Consider the following 18854-nt stretch of genomic DNA (forward strand, 5'->3'; position numbering starts at 1 on the left):
GGTTGATGCAAAATGGCAACTCAGTTTTATAGATGTATTAAGATGGTGGCCAATTCTCAACAATATCGTTAACACCGAGAAATATTAATTCTGGAGTCACTACTTTTGGAGGGAGAGCAAATAAAAGGTTTAGGCAATACTTACAAATTCCACAGTGTGTGAGCAACGTTCGCTGTGAATCATTGGGAATTTGACAAGGGAATAATGATTGTGACAGGTGGTTTATTCATAGAGGACTCGGACTGGGACTTTTATCCTCGAATTCTTTCTGCCAGCGAGTTCATTAAGGTCTGAATTTTGTATTAATGATAATCTCCGTCGGATTATCATCTGTTTAAATCCAGAGCCAGAGCTGTATATTTCCGGCAGGGTGTTCCGCCTCAGTCTTTTCAGGAATGAGAAGCAGTATTTCATGGGAGAGTTTTTCTGTGACATTAGATCTGTTTTTGCGATTCTGTACGATTTGCAGCTGTATTTGTGGGTGGGGTGGAGTTGATGGGTGGAGTACAGTTTTGACTGCACTGCATGTTGTATTCTGGGTATGTTATTCACTAATGTGCTGAAAAGCATTGGGATATTCAGATAGTTATTTTGGTGAACGAAATATATGATACGAGTTGGTAGGATGGTAGAGTATTAATGTTAGCAAGAGTCCTGGCACCGGTGGGAGAGAGATATGGAAGTCGGAGGGTGGGGAACAGAATTTGACGGTGGAGATTAGGACAGTCCAGGAGTAGTCAGAACATTTGGGAAAATCAGTCGGTGTTAATGGGAGTTAAGATCAGAGTGGCGCTGGAAAAGCACAACAGGTCAGGCAGCATCTGAGGAGCAGGAAAATCAACGTTTCGGGCAAAAGTCCTTCATCAGGAAGGCAGTTGATGACAGTTTCCTAAAGGACATTAATGAATCAGATAGGGGTTTCCTTACAATCGACAATGGCTTTATGTTTATCGTTAAACTCTTAATGCCTTACTGTTTGTCAATTAAAAGTCCTCAAAGATGGCTCACAACGGAGATTGATAATGGCGATTGCATTCAGCAGAAAAAACAGCAAAAACTTGGATGAAAAGATGGATTATGAAATGGGTGAAAAGATGGATTATTAAATGGATCGTTTATGAGGAGAGGGCACGGAATGAAGAGATTTATAAGTAGTGGCAAGACATAAGACTCTATCATGCATTGTGGGTCACAAGTCAGGAGAGAGTTCTAAACTTCACAAACTGAGGTTTTGGGAGAAATTGTAAAGAGGTTGTTCCAGATTTGTCACAATGAGGCATCCGCGACGGGTTTACTGTCAGTGTCAAATAAAATTAATGAGCAAGTTTACCAATTCACTTCTCATTCCACAAGCAGCGTAATTTTCTATTATTTCATCTAAATGAATATTATTCTGTCAATCTGACGATAAGGGTTTGGCATCTGACAGCAACGCGATTGCGGGTCCTTCACCAGCAAGCAACTGTAGCAGCTCTCAGAATACATTTATAATTACATTTAGAGCATTTTGCGTTAACAGACCGGCTAACACACAGAGAGAGAAAGGAGACCATTCTGTCGCTCAAACCTTTTCCGCCATTTGGTTAGATCAAGGCTGATCTATTTAATCCGCATTGGTTCTGAAATCCTTAATACTCTCGTTTTAACAAAAATCTGATGACCGCAATTTTGAAATGTCCAATTAACACCCCATCCAATCGCCAGCCTAACATCTGTTTGGGGTGGAGAATCCCAGGGTTATCCCACCCTTTATCAGAACAATGCTTCTTCACATCACTCCTGGGGAGCCTGGCTGTAATACTTTGTAGATTAAATTGGAGATGGGAAACTACTCAGGTACTAAGCGGAAATGTCGATGTCGAAGGTGGTTAACAGACTGATACTCAGATTGAGTGTGATTTGGATGGACTTTCAGTTCCATATGCAGAAGAATAATAATCGGAGAAAGCCCGGAAATGGCATGTCCCAACATTTCACTCACATTAACTTGATGATTTTCGGCCAAGTTTGACAATTTGAATTGAGTCAACACCTATAAATACATTCATCGTCTGTTTGAGTTCAGGATAACACATTGATCCCAGCATATTCAATGGCTATTAACACATGGCGTCTTGTCCTGAATAGACCGTGTGTCATATTGTGGCTCCTTTGTGGAAAATCATCAGCACACCAGGGATGATGGGGTGGAATCAAAGAGCTATATTCTTCTGATAAGCCTAAAATGTTGATGACATTTGATTGGGAGAACAAAGACCAGTTTTGTGAATATCACTTCTGTTTGGGACCCTACTCCTCTAGCTGTGAATATTATGATTGTTCAAATCACTAAAGGTTCGATCAGGGTTGATACATCCAGTGTTTCAAACAGGAAACTCACAAGAACAGAATATCGGAAGAGTAGGACAATTCTTAAATGAGGAATCAAATGGGCTAAAAGGGGTCATGAAATAGCTTTCGCGAGCAGAATTAAGGAGAATCCCAAAGCATTTTATTCTTATATAAGAAGCAAGCAGGTAACTAGAGAAAGGATTGGTCCACTAAAGGTTAAAGGAAGAAAGATTGTGTCGAACCTGAGAGAATGGGTGAGATTCTGAATGACTACTTTGCGTCAGTGTTCACTGAGGAGAGGAGCATGATGAATCTTGAGATTAGAGATAGAAGCTTGATTAGTCTGGATCACGTTGACATAAGTAGGGAAGATGTGTTGAGGAGGCTAGAGGTTATTAAGGTGGACAAATCCCCTGGATCGGATGGGATCTCTCCCAGGTTGCTGAGGGAGGCGAGAGAGGAAATAGCTGGGGCCCTGACAGATATCTTTGTGGCATTCTTAAATATAGGTGAAGTGCCAGAGGACTGGAGGGTTGCTCATGTTGTCCCCCTGTACAAGAAGGGTAGTAGGGATATTCTGGATAAGTACAGACCAGTGAGCCTGACCTCGGTGGTGGGAAAGTTGCTGGAGAAGGTACTCAGGGATAGGATCTATTTATATTTAGAAAAGAATGGGCTTATCAGTGATAGGCAACATGGTTTTGTATGGGGGAGATTGTGCCCTACCAACTTAATAGAGTTCTTTGAGGAAGTGACCAAGTTGATAGATGAAGGAAGGGCTGTTGATGTCATATACATGCACTTTAGTAAGGTGTTTGGTAAGGTTCCCCATGGTAGACTAATGGAGAAAGTGAAGTCACATGGTGTGCAGGGTGTTTTAGCTAGGTGGATAAAAAACTGGTTGAGCAACAGGAGACAGAGAGTAGTAGTTGAAGGGAGTTTCTTGAAATGGAGAAAGGTGACCAGTGGTGTTCCACATGGATCAGTGTTGGGGCCACTGTTGTTTGCAATATACATAAATGATCTGGAAGAGGGCACTGTTGATATGATCAGCAAGTTTGCAGATGACATGAAGATTGGTGAAGTAGCAGAAAGCATAAGGGACTGTCAGAGAATACAGGAAGTTATTGGTAGACTGGAGAGTTGGGCTGAAAAGTGGCAGATGGATTTCAATCCAGAAAAATGTTAGGTGATGCATTTAGGCAAGACTAATTCTAGAGCGAATTATACAATTAACGGAAGAGCTTTGGGAAAAGTTGATGGGCAGAGAGATCTGGGAGTGCATATCCATTGTACCCTGAAGGTGGCTGCACAGGTGGATAGAGTGGTCAAGAAGGCAAATAGTATGCTTGCCTTCATTGGACGGGGTGCTGAGTATAAGAGCTGGCAAGTCTTGTTAAAATTGTACAAGACATCAGTTCAGCCGCATTTAGAATACTGTGTACAGTTCTGGGCACCACATTACCAAAAGGATGTGGAAGCTTTGGAGAGGGTGCAGAGGTTTATGAAGATGTTGCTTGGTATGGAAGGTGCTAGCTATGAAGAAAGGTTAAGTAGGTTAGGTTTATTTTCACTAGAAAAAAAGAGATGGGGGGACCTGATTGAGGTTTACAAAATCATGAAGGGTATAGACAGGGTGGATAGGAACAAGCTTTTTCCCAGGGTGAAGGAGTCAATGAGAGGTCACGCGTTCAAGGTGAGAGGTGGAAAGTTTTAGGGGGGGGGGGGGGAGGTACACGCTGTAAGTACTTCACACAGAGGGTGGTGGGTGTTTGGAACATGTTTCCAGCACAGGTGGTAGAGGCAGGCACTGTAGATTCATTTAAGATGCTTCTGGACAATAGCATAAGAAGGTGGGGAGCAGAGGGATACAGATGCTTTGAAATTGACTGACAGGTTTAGACAGTACATTTGGATCGGCTCAGGCTTGGAAGGCTGAAGGGCATGTTCCTGGTCTGTAAATTTTCTTTGTTCTTTGATAAATAATCTTACAAAGAGTGGTTGAAACAAAAAAAAAAGCATTGATGGTGAAACTAGATTAACGTGGAGAAGGGCATTATGCATTGAACTGGACGAAGGGTCAAAAGAGGCTCCTGTGGAGTTTAAACGCCACCTTGAAGCTTTTGAGAAGCAGCAATCATTGTGGGATTGGTGCAGACATTTTCCTGAACCAACTGATTCTGAAGTCAGTTTCTGCAGAAAGGGAGCACTCCACACCCTCTTGCCAATCCCAGTAAAGCTGAAAAGGAGGGAGTCAAGATACCTTCCTGTGTTACAGCACATCATGTTAATGACTGAATGGTAATAAGCGGATGGTTGGGTGAAGAGCACGGTGGGTGAGGTGGTACCTGGATGGGAATTGGGGGGATTACAGAGTCAGAACAGGAGTGGGGACTCAGTTGATGGTTGGGTGTGTCAGTTCTGGGTTGCTGGGGGAGGAGGATAGGGTTGTAGTGGTATGAATTTAGTACTCAGACTAATTATTAGTCTCATATTTCTTGGATAACTATTCAGATAAGTATATTGAATCTATCCAAAGTCTCCGTCTCCAACTCAGGAGTTGCAAACGTTCAGAGAGTCATAGAATTGTCCATTGGATGTTGAATCTTCCTGGATAATTCCCAAAGAGGTCAGCATGTCAAACATCTTAGATAGTAACATGTCCAGGCAGGAATTGGTTCCAATCATACAGTTGTAATTGGACTATTTTGAGATTATCACTAAGGATAGTCCTAGAAGTTTGAAGATAACAACATTCACACCAATTGTGATTACTCAAATTCATTCCTTCAGAGGACCAATCTTTAGTGACACTGGGTGACAAAAGGCCATTCAAACTTCGATAGGTTGCTACACAGGTCTTGTTGAGAATGTGAAAAAGAACTGCAGATGCTAGACATCTGAAACAAAACCAGGAATTGCTGGCAAAACCCATCATGTCTGGTAGTATCTTTGGGGAGAAAGCAGAATTACATTTAGAATTTGCAGATTTCTTCAGAGTATCAAGAGTCACCACACTTAAGAGTCATAGAGATGTACAGCACGGAAACAGACCCTTTGGTCAAACCCGTCTATGCTGACCAGATAGCCCAACCCAATCTAGTCCCACCTGCCAGCACCTGGCCCATATCCCTCCAAACCCTTCCTATTCATATACCCATCCAAATGCCTCTTAAGTGTTGCAATTGTACCAACCTCTACCACTTCCTCTGGCAGCTCATTCCATACATGTACCACCCTATGTATGAAAAAGTTGCCCCCTAGGTCTCTTTTATATCTTTCCCCCCTCACCCTAAACCTATCCCCTCTAGTTCTGGACTCCCCCACCCCACAGATAGTGCCAGACCTGCTGAGTTTCACCAGCAAGTTGCTTTTGTGGAGAATGTGCTTGAGTACATTTCATCAAAGAATTCTCATCCAGCACAGTCTATACTCTTGAAGTACCAACTGTTGCTGCTGTCATTACACATTCAGTCTCAGTGCAATGCTGCTGTATTTTTTAAAAATTGAGGAAAAAAATGGGAAAGAATCAAACACATCCCATCTAAAGTGAATGGCCTGTACACAAATGTTGGCATAAATTGCCCACAGCTTTGAGTTTTTATTTTAATTACAGTTAAATTAGCATGTGTCTAGTTAGTGACAGCATAAACATTTACAGAATAACACAGTTACGCAGCTTGGCAACTGAAGATTCAAAAACCAAATAAAAGAACATCAGCACAAGAGCATTTACTGATTTTGGCAATCTTAAAGTGCCTGTCTTCATTTCTCCTCACCCATAAGCAAGGTTCCATGGAAAACTCAAACAAAACTTTATTATACACATCATGCGAGGACAATTCCATCGGACATTCTTTCAAAAGAACCAGAAGTATTTTCTCTCAATACTTAAATCCTAAATCATTTACTGATGCACTGAATACCTAATATTTACGAAACCCTCTTATAGGTAGAATATACATTATAACTGTGTTCAATCAAGCATACGCTACAGGTGTCACAAATTCGAATGAAATTGTCACAGGAGTCAAAATTCCTTCCAAATCTTTTAGTTTCAGAATTAAACTGGCACTAGTGGCTGGAGTAGCTAATTCTGACTGGAGTAAATTAATGTGTACCGCAGGGACACGATCAGTTCAAAATTAATTTTTAATCATGTATCAGGGTGTTTTTGAAACTAAAATCTTTTTCTTTCATGTGTTGACCAATTCAAGTTGCAATTTCTCTTGCAAAAAAGAAATTATGTCGAGAACATGGTGACAGTCAAACAAAAGCAGATTTAATTTTCATTACAAAGCTTCACCAGTGAATGGTTGCAGCAGCAAGTCAATGCCCACAAAAGGCAAGGTAACAGTGTTCAAAGTTAGTAAAATAGTGCAATCGTTCTTGTAGAAAACTCGAGGAAGGCCACATTCTTCTTGGCTGTGGCTGGCATGTTCACACCAATCTCTCTTCTGATCACAAGACATTGAGTTTAGTTCAAAACAATCAAGAATTCTAAAACGCAGATAATCTTAAGTGACATTTCACTCAGTAAACAAATTGCCATGTACAGTACCATACAACATTAAGTACAACCCAATATCAATTACAAGTCTATATTTTTATACAGCTAGATCAATAACTACAGTTCAAACAAAGACCACCTTTTATTTATTGAACTTTTAAAGTTTTAAACTCGCCATTGCAGATCCCTCACCAACCCACATTAGCGTTGACTTATGAAGCACAACTCAAGAAACTGAACAATCATTGCCTCTTCTGGAAGATGTTCCATTGAAACCGCTTAGCCAGGACCTAACTAAAATTAATTAGGGATTGGAGGATCTGAATAACCAACAGGCACTGATATCAAACCCTTGAGCTCAGCTAGGGTGCGTTCTACCATTTGGCAAAAATGTTAATACATTTGAAATTGTTATTCATTAATTCCCTTAATTCCTGTAAAAGTGCATATGAATTACAGAAGCATTCACTACAACTTGTAGTTTAAATAACATGTATTGTTGGAAATGAGAATAATTACTCATCACTTTCTTCTGATCTATATCTGACACATCTATACAGGATTCTTGTCTCATGAAAGATGAACATCACCATTCTGGATTACAGAGGACTGATGACAAGTTGGGAGGGCTCCTTGCACTTGCTGCGTCATTTGGTGGAATCCTTTAAGGCTGTTTTACATAGGATTGAGTTTAAAAGAAAAAGAGTCCAGAATGTTGAGTTTATAGTTTGAAAGATTAATTTACAGCATTTTAAATTTTATAGGAAGCAACTAAAAAAATTGAAAGGAAAGGCTGAAAGAATCCAGGTTATAATCAGTAAAATGAACAATCTCAAATTCATTTAATCAATACAAATAATTAATTTTCAATTTATGACACAAATGTAGTAAAGATTAGCTTTAAGAATATACATGTGATCTTGATAGTCAGTTATATGTTTGAAGAAATCATTGGCTTTGCTAGAATTACAAGCACAACAGAACACTTCACATGCAGTGGATGTTTTGTCCCTGACTCAAGTGTGAAGCACATGATGAATGCAGGATTCGTAGTTGACACTGCTTCCTTTTCACAAGTTAATGGCGAAATGGATAAATCCAACATGGCAGTAATGGTGGTATATCAACAAGTCATTCATTAATATCTCCCCAGTAATCAAATTATGTAGAAATGTAACTCAATAAAAAAGGTCTGAATGAAATGCAGGCATGAAATAAGTTATGCAAAACTTTAATTCAGTTGAACAGGAACAAAATGCTGGCAACACCAACAAGAGCTGGAATTACCACTAAGAGTTAATGTCTGGGTTGCATTTCAGAGTGTACTGCATTTAAGTGACTGACAGGAAAAATATACAACTTTAAACCGATTTAACATGTTAGAAACACCATTTCAATGGCAGCATTCAATGACAAAGGATAGAGGAACAATGCACCTATGACAGCAGTGTGCTGGATGATTTAGAATTTAATATAATTTACATGTCTTCATGTGGCAATTTATTAGACTAACATCTAGCTTTACCAGATCTGGCACTAACCAAACCCAACTATTTTCAACAGAATTTGTTTTGGTGCAGATACATGCACCTTGCCCCCAATTTTGAACCACTATTTGACACATGCATTAACTAGCTGTTCCATGATTATATCCTTTCTCAGCTTCTGCATTTTCCTGCTTTACTGAAGACAAAACGCAGGGATAACTCGCATCTTGTGCAAAAATGAGAATCTGCAAATGTGACTTAAATATATGTACCCCTGTACCATAAACCCAAATCTGGAAAGGGATTCACTATTCTCTCCACTCTTCTGAACAGCAGGTACAGCATCCATTTTACACTCTGAACAGGATAACCCGACAACACCAGAAGCAACACTTTAGATTGGTAGATCCAGACAGGACAGCCAGGTTTTGGGTTGTCAAATCCTCAGGTGAAGTCATTCCGTTGCAGAACAAGGATCACAGCAGGATTATGGGAGACTTGCAAGATGCTTTTTAAGGCCCAAGGCCTTGTCTTTCAGTTCTGGCCTTTTGTCTGATTCCATACTGGTTAGGGACTTAAGAATAATGGCCCTCTTCTCTGATGTCAAAGTTGCCCACTGATTTGTTTCTGCAAAATTAATTAGATTTTAGTAAGCAAACTGTGACACAACATATGACTTACTGGCACTTACAGAAGATATCGAGGATACGTATGTAGATCTTGATTCACTGGCACTTTTGCCTCTGAATCATAGGGTCTTGGGTTCAAGTCCCAGTCCAAGGCTTGAACGCAGAAATCAAAGCTGACACTTGGGAGTGTAGTACTCACAGTGTACTGCGCTGATGAAAATACCACCTTTTGGATGAGACATTAAATTGAGATTCCATCTGTCTGCTTAGGTGGATGTAAAAGTACTTGTTACAGTATTTCACAGACGTGCAACAGAGTTATCCCTCTCGCATTGGGGTATCTGTCAATCAACATCCGAACAAAATCCAGATTACCTGGATATCACAAAAAAACAAATTATCTGGCCATCTCAGATTGATGTCGATGGGAGCCTGCTTTGTGCATTTTGGCTGCCATGTTTCCTACAATAGCGACTACATTTAAAACAAAAGCATTTCTTTGGTAGTAAAGATAGGATTTGTATATAAAATTACAAAGGTAATTTCCAACTATCTAATGGAGCTTTTGTGGTGCTACTAATGCTGATTCAAACATGATTAATCGGAACCACACAAACTGGTATTCTTACACTTTCAGACAATAGAAAATTCCTTCTGGCAATGCTGAAGTGCATCCTGTTGTAGGGCCACCAGAAATTATTGAATATGTTTTGGAAAAATATTGTCCTGTACTTAGTCTATTAAATGTATATAAATTGGGCAGGAAATTCCACAGATTCATAACTCTTTGGGTAAAGAAGTTCCTCCTCAATTTAATTCTAAATCTGCTTCCCAAATGTTGAAGCTACGCCCTCTTGTTCTAGTTTTACACACCAGTGGAAACAACATCCCTGCTTTTATCTTTTATATATTTCTATAAGATTCCCCTCATTCTTCTAAATTCCAATGAATATAATCCTAGTCCACTCAGTCTCTCCTCATAAGCCAACCCTCTGAACTCCAGAATCAACCTAGTGAATCTCCTCTGTACCCCCGTCTGTACTAGTTAAACATCCTTTCTCAAATAAGGAGGCCAAAACTGTACACAGTAGTCCAGGAATGGCCTCAGCAGCATCTTATACAGCTGTAATATAACGTTCCTCCTTTTAACTTTCTTGACGAAGGGCTTATGCCCAAAATGTCAATTCTCCTGCTTCTCGGATGCTGCTTGATTGGCTGTGCTTTTCCAGCACCACACTCTTCAACTCCCTCTTTTAAACTAAATCCATCTAGCAATGAAGGACAAAATTCCATTTGCCTTCCTTAATTACCTGCTGCACCTGCAAACGAACTTTCTGCGATCCACGCACAAGGACAGAGGTCCTTCTGCACAGCAGCATGCTGCAATTTGTTTTACCATTCAAATAATCATCCTTTTTACTGTTATTCCTACCAAAATGGATTACTTCACATTTATCAACATTGTACTTCATCTGCCAGACCTTTGCCCACTCACTTAAACTATCTATATCCCTCTGCAAACTTTCAGAGTTGTTGGCACTTTGTTCTATCACTCATCTTAATGTCATCTGCAAATTTTGATACACTATGCGTGGTCCCCAACTCCAAATCATTTACGTAAACTGTAAACAATTGCAGCCCCAACATTGATCCCCGAGGCACTCCAGTAATCACTGATCACCAACCAGAAAAGTACTCATTCATCCCCACTCTTTGCTTCCTATTACTTAACCAATCCTCTATCTGTTCTAATACAATAACACCTTGCACCTTTATCTTTTGTAGCAGCCTTTTGTGCAGAACCTTATTGAATGGCTTTTGGAAATCTAAATAAACTACATTCAGTGGGTCACTGCTCGTATTGTCTTCATAGAATTCCAGTAAATTAGTTACACATGACCTGCCTTTCATAAACCATGCTGCATCTGCCCAACAGGACAATTTCTATCAAGATGTCTTGCTATTGCTTCCTTGATGATAGATTCAAGCATTTTCCCCACTACAGAAGTTAAGCTAACCAGCCTATAATTCCCCATCTTTTGCCTTCTTTTTTCAACAGTGACATCACATTTCTTTCTTTCCAGTCTGATGGAACTGACCCAGAGTCCAGTGAAATTTGGAAAATTACCACGAGGGTATTTGCATTTCTCCCGCCATCTCTTTCAGGAACTTGGGATGCATTCCATTAGGGCAAGGAGCTTGTCTACCTTTGGCTTCATTAGCTTGCTCAACACTACCTCTTTCTCGATAATGATTGTTTCTAGATCCTCACCTACCTTAATCTCCTTGTCATCGATCACTGGCATGTTATTTGTGTCCCCCACTTGTTCAATGCCTCAGCTATTTCCTCATTTCCCATTATTAAATCCTCCTTCTCATCCTCTGAAGGACCAATGTTTACCTTAGTCACTCTTTTTCATTTTAGATATTTATAAAAATGTTTGCTATCTGTCTTTATATTCTGAGCCAGTTTACTCTCATAATCTATCTTACTTTCCTTTATAGCTTTTATTGTGGCTTTCTGTTGACTTTAAAGTTTTCCCAATCTTCTAGTTTCCCACTGGTCTTTGCCACTTTGTATACCTTATCTTTTAGTTTGATAGCTTACCTTATTTCCTTAGACATCCATGACTGATTGCCTCTTTTCCTACAGTCCTTCCTTTTCTCTGGTATATATTTTTAATGAGCATTTTGAAAAATTGTTTCTCAACAGCCCTACCATAAAGACTTTATTCCAGTCTACTTTAGCCAACTTTTCCCTCATCCTACTGTAGCCGCCTTTGTTTAAGCACAAGATTTTATCTTCTGATTTTCCATCTGTATTCTAAATTCAACCATACTGTGACTGCTCTTTCTAAGAGGATCCCTAACTATAAGATCATTATTATTCCTGTCTCATTACACAGGACCAGATCTAGAACAGCTTGTTCCCTCATCTGTTCAATGTGATGCATTAATAGAAACATAGAAGAGAGAAACAGGTTGGAGGCCATTCGGCCCTTCAAGCCTGCTCCACCATTCATCACGAATAGCTGACTGTCCAACTGAATAGCCTAATCCTGCTTTCTCCCCGTAATCGTTGATCTCATTCACCCCAAGTGCTGTATCTAGCCACCCTTGAATACATTCAATGTTTTGGCATCAACTGCTTCCTGTGGCAATGAATTCCACAGGCCCATCACTCTTTGGGTGAAGGAATATCTCTTCATCTCCCTCCGAAATCATCCCACCCCGAATCCTCAGATTGTGACCCCTGGTTATGCACGCACCCAACATTGGAACCATCATCCCTGCATTTACCCTGTCTAATTCTGTTAGAATTTTATGTCTCACTTGTCTGAACTCCAGCAAAAACAATCCTAACCTAGTCAATCTCTCCTCATATGTCAGTCCCGCCATCCCTGGAATCAGCCTGGTAAACCTTCACTCCACTCCCTTGAGAGTAACAGCATTCTTCCTCAGAAAAGGAGGCAAAAACTGCAATAATTACAATTCAATGAACTCCTTCTCAAGGCTGCCTTGATCAACCTGGTCCAACCTAATAACATGTAGATTAAAATCTATGATAACTGCCGTACCATTTTTACAGGCATTAGTTATTTCTTTGTTCATTGCCTGCCCCAATGTGATGTTACTAACCGGTGGCCTATACATTATGCTTATCAGTGACTTTTTCATGTTAGAATTTCCAATTTCCACCTCAATGGATACAACCTTTTGTCCGTAGAACCTATATCATCTCTCACTACTGCCCCGATATCATCCTTAAATCTACCACCTTACCCAGTCTGGCCTACATGTGACTCCAGACCCAAAGAACTGTGGGTTACTCTTAACTGCTTTTTGATATGGCGCAGCTTTTTTAGATTTGATTAGATCAGATTACATACGGTGTGGAAACAGGCCCTTCGGCCCAACAAGTCCACTCTGACCCGCCGAAGTGCAACCCATCCAGACCCATTCCCCTACATTTCACCCCTTCACCTACCGCTACGGGCAATTTAGCATAGCCAATTCACCTAACCTGCATATTTTTGGACTGTGGGAGGAAACCGGAGCACGCAGACATTGGGAGAATGTGCAAACTCCACACAGTCGCCTGAGGTGGGAATTGAACCCGGGTCTCTGGTGCTGTGAGGCAACAGTGCTAACCACTGTGCCACCATGCCGCCCATTATGCCACCCATACACAGCTGAAATACTAAGTTAGAAGGTAGCTAACAATCATCTTCTCAAGGGTTATTAGAGATTGGCAATAGATGACAATTACGTCAAATGAAAAATCTGGCCAAGGAGCACAAGTAATTTTTAATTTGCCGAAGCCTATTCCAGGCAATGATCATCTTGTACTGTTGGATAAATAATTATAAAATGCTTACCATCCAGCTGTTTAAATAGAAGTTCCAATATCGATAAAGCTTCTGCCCGTACTGACGAGTAGCTCTTGTTTTCTGGAAAAAAGGGAAAACTTAAAAACCTGAAACATTTTGTTAAAACGTTTGCTTGAATCTTGCAAGTTATCTACTTTTGTGTGAACATACCTAGTGGAAATGTGAGTGCTGAGCAAGTATCTTTCAGAATTTCAGTCAATGCACTGGTGTCTCTGTTGTCTTGGCCTAGAAGCAATAAGCTGCAGGGACATGGCTCGGTTATTGATTTTTTTAATGCGGTTCATCAATGGGGTTCTTAAAAATTGGATGACAAAACTGCATGTTCAAAAAGATGTATTTAGTTTACCCTTGAAAGTAGGAGTTCATGGCTTGAAGTACACCAAGTTGAACTTTCCATGTACTCAACTTTAATCTTTCACACATTAATTGACACATTTCTAAACGGTACTGAGCTGCAGAAAAGAAAAATATTTTCATTAACATATCACAAATATTGCTCAAACTAAACTTTAGTGCACTTTAGCAATTATTCAGGGTGTTATCGTCACTATAATTGTAATGGACTGAAAATCTGCAGTAACCCACAATGAACTGTGCTTGAAAAAAATTATGGAAGATTTTGGGCAAAAAGGTATTTACTAACCAGGTGCTTTTTCTATGATATTACATACCCAACAAGATGAAGTAATGTCTTTAGTTGATGTGGAGTTAAATGATGGAGATTATTAGACCATTGTTCAGATTCCATTTTCAAGAGACAAACTTTGATCATTTTTATATACATTTGCTGTTTTATCCAGTATTTAAATAACAAGGCCTTAAATAACAAGGCCTGGAGGAATTTGACAAGCAAAGAGAGACTACTGCTTGCGAGTTACAGATTTTTATACAGTCCAGACTTCAAATCAGTGCATCACAGAAATACTGACAGGACAACACAATTAAAGCATGAAAACTTTAATTGGAAATTTCTTATGATTAGATTCCCTACAGTGTGGAAACAGGCCCTTTGGCCCAACAAGTCCACACTGACTCTCCGAAGAGAAACCCACCCAAACTCATTCCCCTACATTCTCCCCTGACTAATGCACCTAACACTACAGGCAATTTAGTATGGCCAATTCACTTAACCTGCACATGTGGGAGGAAACCGGAGCACCCAGAGAAAACCCACGCTGACACGGGGAGAATATGCAAATTCCATACAGACAGTCGGCCGAGGCTGGAATCGAACCCAGGTCTCTGGCGCTGTGAGGCTGCAGTGCTAGCCACTGAGCCACTGTGCGAAGACAATTTTCAATAAGATAATTTGAAGCAACACATTAACAAAAGTTATAGAAAAGTAGCAAATCAATCGCCTTTTTATTCACCATGCATCTTCAAAGAACACAAGACTGATATCCATGACAAATAGTAAATACTCTAATTGTGCTGCTGCCCATGAACAGCACAAAAGTGTAACCAATTCATCTATTTAAAATATTTAAAGATTATAAGAATGCAGGTTAGATCTGACCACAATCAGATCAGTCACAATCTTAGCAAATGGAGGATAAGGAACCACCTTGCTCCTAAAGTATACATTCATAATTTGGGAATGAGCATTTCTTTTTGTTAAATCCTACCTTGTGTTTCTGGAGTGCTAGGCCATGCTTTTCCAAGAGTTTCAAAAGCACAAAGCAGATACTCCATCCGCAGCTCCTTTTCTTTCTCCTCCTCTTCATGATCATCTTCCCTGGAAGATCCAGCTGCTATACTCTGTAAGAAAAGGAAAATTTCACCTTAAAAATATAGGAAACCGCAGCAAGCGTAGATTATTTAGCCTCTCGAGACTTTTCTGCCTTTCAAATAGGTCATAGATAAAAGGGTACAGTCTGCACCACACCATCTCCATTTCCCGGTCCACTGCTCTAAACACCCCAACTCCAAATGCAATAAAGACAGAGATCTCTTGCCCTCACCTACTATCTCAACAGTCTCTGCATCCAATACATCATCCTTAAACACTTCAACTCTAACTAGACCCCACCACAAAGAACATCTTCCCCTCCCCACCTCTCTTTGCCTTCCGTAAGGACTGCTCCCTTTGACAGTCCTTGGTTTGTGCCACTCTCCTCACCAACCCCCGTGAACCCCAGGTACCTTCCCCGCAACCAGAAAAGGTGCAAAACCTGCCACTACTCCACTCCCTCACCTCCATCTAGGGTCCCAAAGAGTCCTTCCAGGTGAGACAGAGGTTCACTTGCCTCTCTTGCAACCTAGTGCTCCTGATATAGTCTTCTCTACATCAGGAGACTAAACATAAACTTAGGGCACATTTTGTCGAGCATCTCAGCTGGGCTCCCAGGGGCTGACCTGACTACCCAATCACCACCCATTTTAATTCCCCTTCCCACTTCCTTTCTGACATGACCATCCTTAGCCTCTTCCATTGCTACATCGAACCCCAACAAAACCATAGCCCGGCGGACTCAACACTGAATTCTCCAATTTCAAATAACCTTCCCCCGATTCCCTTCCCAGCCCCAGCCCCAGCCCCACCCCCTCCCTTCCACTCCTCCCAGCCACCTATCGGATTCATTCCTCCCATTGACCAACAAGGTTTTGTGCCCTCTGCCCGTGTTCACCTATGCCCACTTTACCACCGCCATCCCCTTTATCTGCAGCTCCCCCTACACCCAACCCCAGTCCTAAAGTAGGATTACACATGAAACATTGATGTCTTCAATTCCTGACGCTACCTGGCATGCTGTGTTCTTCCTGCATCGTGCTTGTCTACATTCAAATAGGTCATAGCTGGTCTGGTATTTGCCTCAATTCAATTTTACTGCTAGCAATATCCATCGGCTCCCCTTTATTTCAAATATTAATCTAAGATTTGAATATATGTAACGACCCAGCCTCAAATATCTTTCTGAAAGGACTACGATCTCCAATAAATACGAACGTTTGAAGGGAAACAAGGCTTTGATATGAAAGAAAACAGAACTCAAGTGATTAGGATGCATCTTTTGTCTGCAAACTTACTAACTATGCCTCCCTATGTTCATATCCAAATTATTTATGTAAATTACAAAAAGCAGTGGACATCCTTGTGGCACACCACTGGTCACAGGCCTCCAATCTGAAAAGCAACCCTTCACCACCACCCTCTGTCTTCTACCTTTAAGCCAATTCTGTATCCAAATAGTTACTTCTCCCTATTCTGTGTAATCTAACCTTGCTAACCTGTCTACTGAGAGGAACCTGGAGGAACGTTTTAGTGAAGTCCAAACGGATCACGTCCACCGATCTGCCCTCATCAATTTTCTTTGTTAATCAAACTCAATCAAGCTTGTGAGACAATTTCCCACACACAAAGCCATGTTGACTGTCACTAATCAGTCCTTGCCTTTCCACATGCATGTAAATCCTGTCCCTTCAAAAACGTGCTTATCACCGGCTCACTGGTCTATAGTTCCCTGACTTTTCCTTACCGCCTTACTTAAATAGTGGCACATGTTAGCCAAACTCCAGTCTTCCGGCACCTCACCAGTGGCTATCAACGGCACAAATAACTCAGCAAGGCACCCAAGCAATCACTTCCTAGGAATTTAGCCACCTTTGTGCTTTTTATGACATCCAGCACCACCTCCTCTGTAATATGGACATTTTTCAAGATGTTGCCATTTATTTCCTCACATTTTCTATCTTCCATATCCTTTTCCACAGTAAATACTGATGCAAAAATCTCATTTAGTATCTCCTCCATCTCTTGTGGTTGCACACATAGGCAGTCTTGCTGATCTTTGAGGGGCCTTATTCTCTCCCTAGTTACCCTTTTATCCTTAATATATTTATACAATCGCTTTGGATTCTCCTTAACTCGATTTGCCAAAGCTATCTCATGTCCCCATTTTGCCCTCCTGATTTCCCTCTTAAGTATACACCTACTGCCTTTTATACTCCAAGGATTCACTCAATCTCTCCTGTCTATACCTGACATATGCTTCTTTCTTGTTCTTAACCAAACCCTCAATTTCTCTAGTCACCCAGCATTCCCTACACCTACCAGCTTTGCCCTTCACCATAACAGGAACATACTGTCTCTGGACTCTCAATATCTCATTTCTGAAGGCTTCCCATTTTCCAGCCATGCCTTCACCTGTAAACATCTGTTCCCCAATCAACTTTTGAAAGTTCCTGCCAAATAATGTCAAAATTGGCCTTCCTCCAATTCAGAACTTCAACTTTTAGATCTGATCTATCCTTTTCCATCTCTATTTTAGAATTATGGTCACTGGCCCCAACGTGCTCCCCACTGACACCTTAGCCACCTGCCCTGCCTTATTTCCCAAGAGTAGGTCAAGTTTTGCACCTTCTCTAGTAGGCACATCCACATACTGAATCAGAAAATTTTGTTGTACACACTAAACAAATTCCTTCAGTCCTTAACTTTGCAGTCCCAGTCTGTGTTTGGGAAGTTAAAATCCTTTACCACAACCACCCTATTATTCTTATACACAACTGAGATATCCTCACAAATTTGCTTCTCAAGTTCCCACTGATTACTGCGAGGTATATCCCAATAAGGTGATTATCCCTTCCTTATTTTTTAGTTCCACTCAAATAACCTCCCTGGACACATCCCCAATATCCTCTCGATGTACAGCTATAATGTTATCCTTAATCAAAAATGCCACTCCCCCCCTCTCTTGCCCCACCTTTCAATCATTCCTATAAGCATCTATATCCTGGAACATTAAGCTGCCAGTCCTGTCCATCCTTCAGTCTCTGTAATAGCGATGATACCCCAGTCCCATGTTCCTAACCATGCCTAGTTCAACTGCCTTACCTGCTAGGCCTCTTGCATTGAAATAAATGCAATTTAATTTATCAGTATTACCTCGTTCTCGACTTTGTTCTTGCCTGCCCCACTGCTGTTCCCAACTGTACCAATCTCAGACTGATCTCTTTCCTCATGATCTCCCTGGGTCCCACCCACTCCTGCTTATTAGTTTAACTCAAATTGATAAATGCAGATATGTTACGAAGACAATGCATTTAGAGACTGGCTGTTCTCAATAACAAAACTATACTTAGAACCTTAGACAATATTTCTCAATTTCATAGCATAAAATAAATGTTTTTATTCATTCAGGGAATGCAAGTTGCACTGGTTAACGCAACATTTATTACCCATCTCGAATTGCACAGTGAACCAATTAGAAGAGGCAATGGCCTAGTGGTATTATCACTAGACTATTAATCTAGAAATCCAGGTAACGTTCTGGGGGCCATGGGTTAAAATCCCACCATGAAAAATGGTAGAATGTGAATTCAAAAATAAATCTAACGAATACCATGAAACTGTTGCCAATTGTTAGAAAAAAAATCTGAGTGTTTAATGACCTTTAGGGAACAAAATCTGCCATCCTTTTGCAGTCTGGCCTACACGTGACTGTAGACTCACAGCAATGGTTGACTCTCAACTGCCTTCTGGGCAATAAATTCCAGCCTGGCCAGT

The 18854-nt window shown here is 40.7% G+C and overlaps 1 protein-coding gene across 1 annotated transcript in view; it reads right to left on the reverse strand.

Moving 5' to 3' along the window:
• Positions 1–6591: 6591 nt before the first annotated feature.
• ecpas (Ecm29 proteasome adaptor and scaffold) overlaps positions 6592–18854 on the reverse strand; it is a 111455-nt gene continuing 99192 nt past the window's right edge. The window contains exons 45-49 of the mRNA XM_072588108.1: positions 14974–15106; positions 13695–13800; positions 13499–13587; positions 13337–13408; positions 6592–8955 (exon numbers count right to left, since the gene is read on the reverse strand). Coding sequence (XP_072444209.1) covers positions 8816–8955; positions 13337–13408; positions 13499–13587; positions 13695–13800; positions 14974–15106 — 540 coding nt within the window. The 3' untranslated portion in view covers positions 6592–8815. The remainder of the gene's footprint in view (positions 8956–13336; positions 13409–13498; positions 13588–13694; positions 13801–14973; positions 15107–18854) is intronic.

The sequence above is a fragment of the Chiloscyllium punctatum genome, chromosome 2 (assembly GCF_047496795.1).
Source record: "Chiloscyllium punctatum isolate Juve2018m chromosome 2, sChiPun1.3, whole genome shotgun sequence".
In the NCBI taxonomy this organism is placed as follows: Eukaryota; Metazoa; Chordata; class Chondrichthyes; order Orectolobiformes; family Hemiscylliidae; genus Chiloscyllium; species Chiloscyllium punctatum.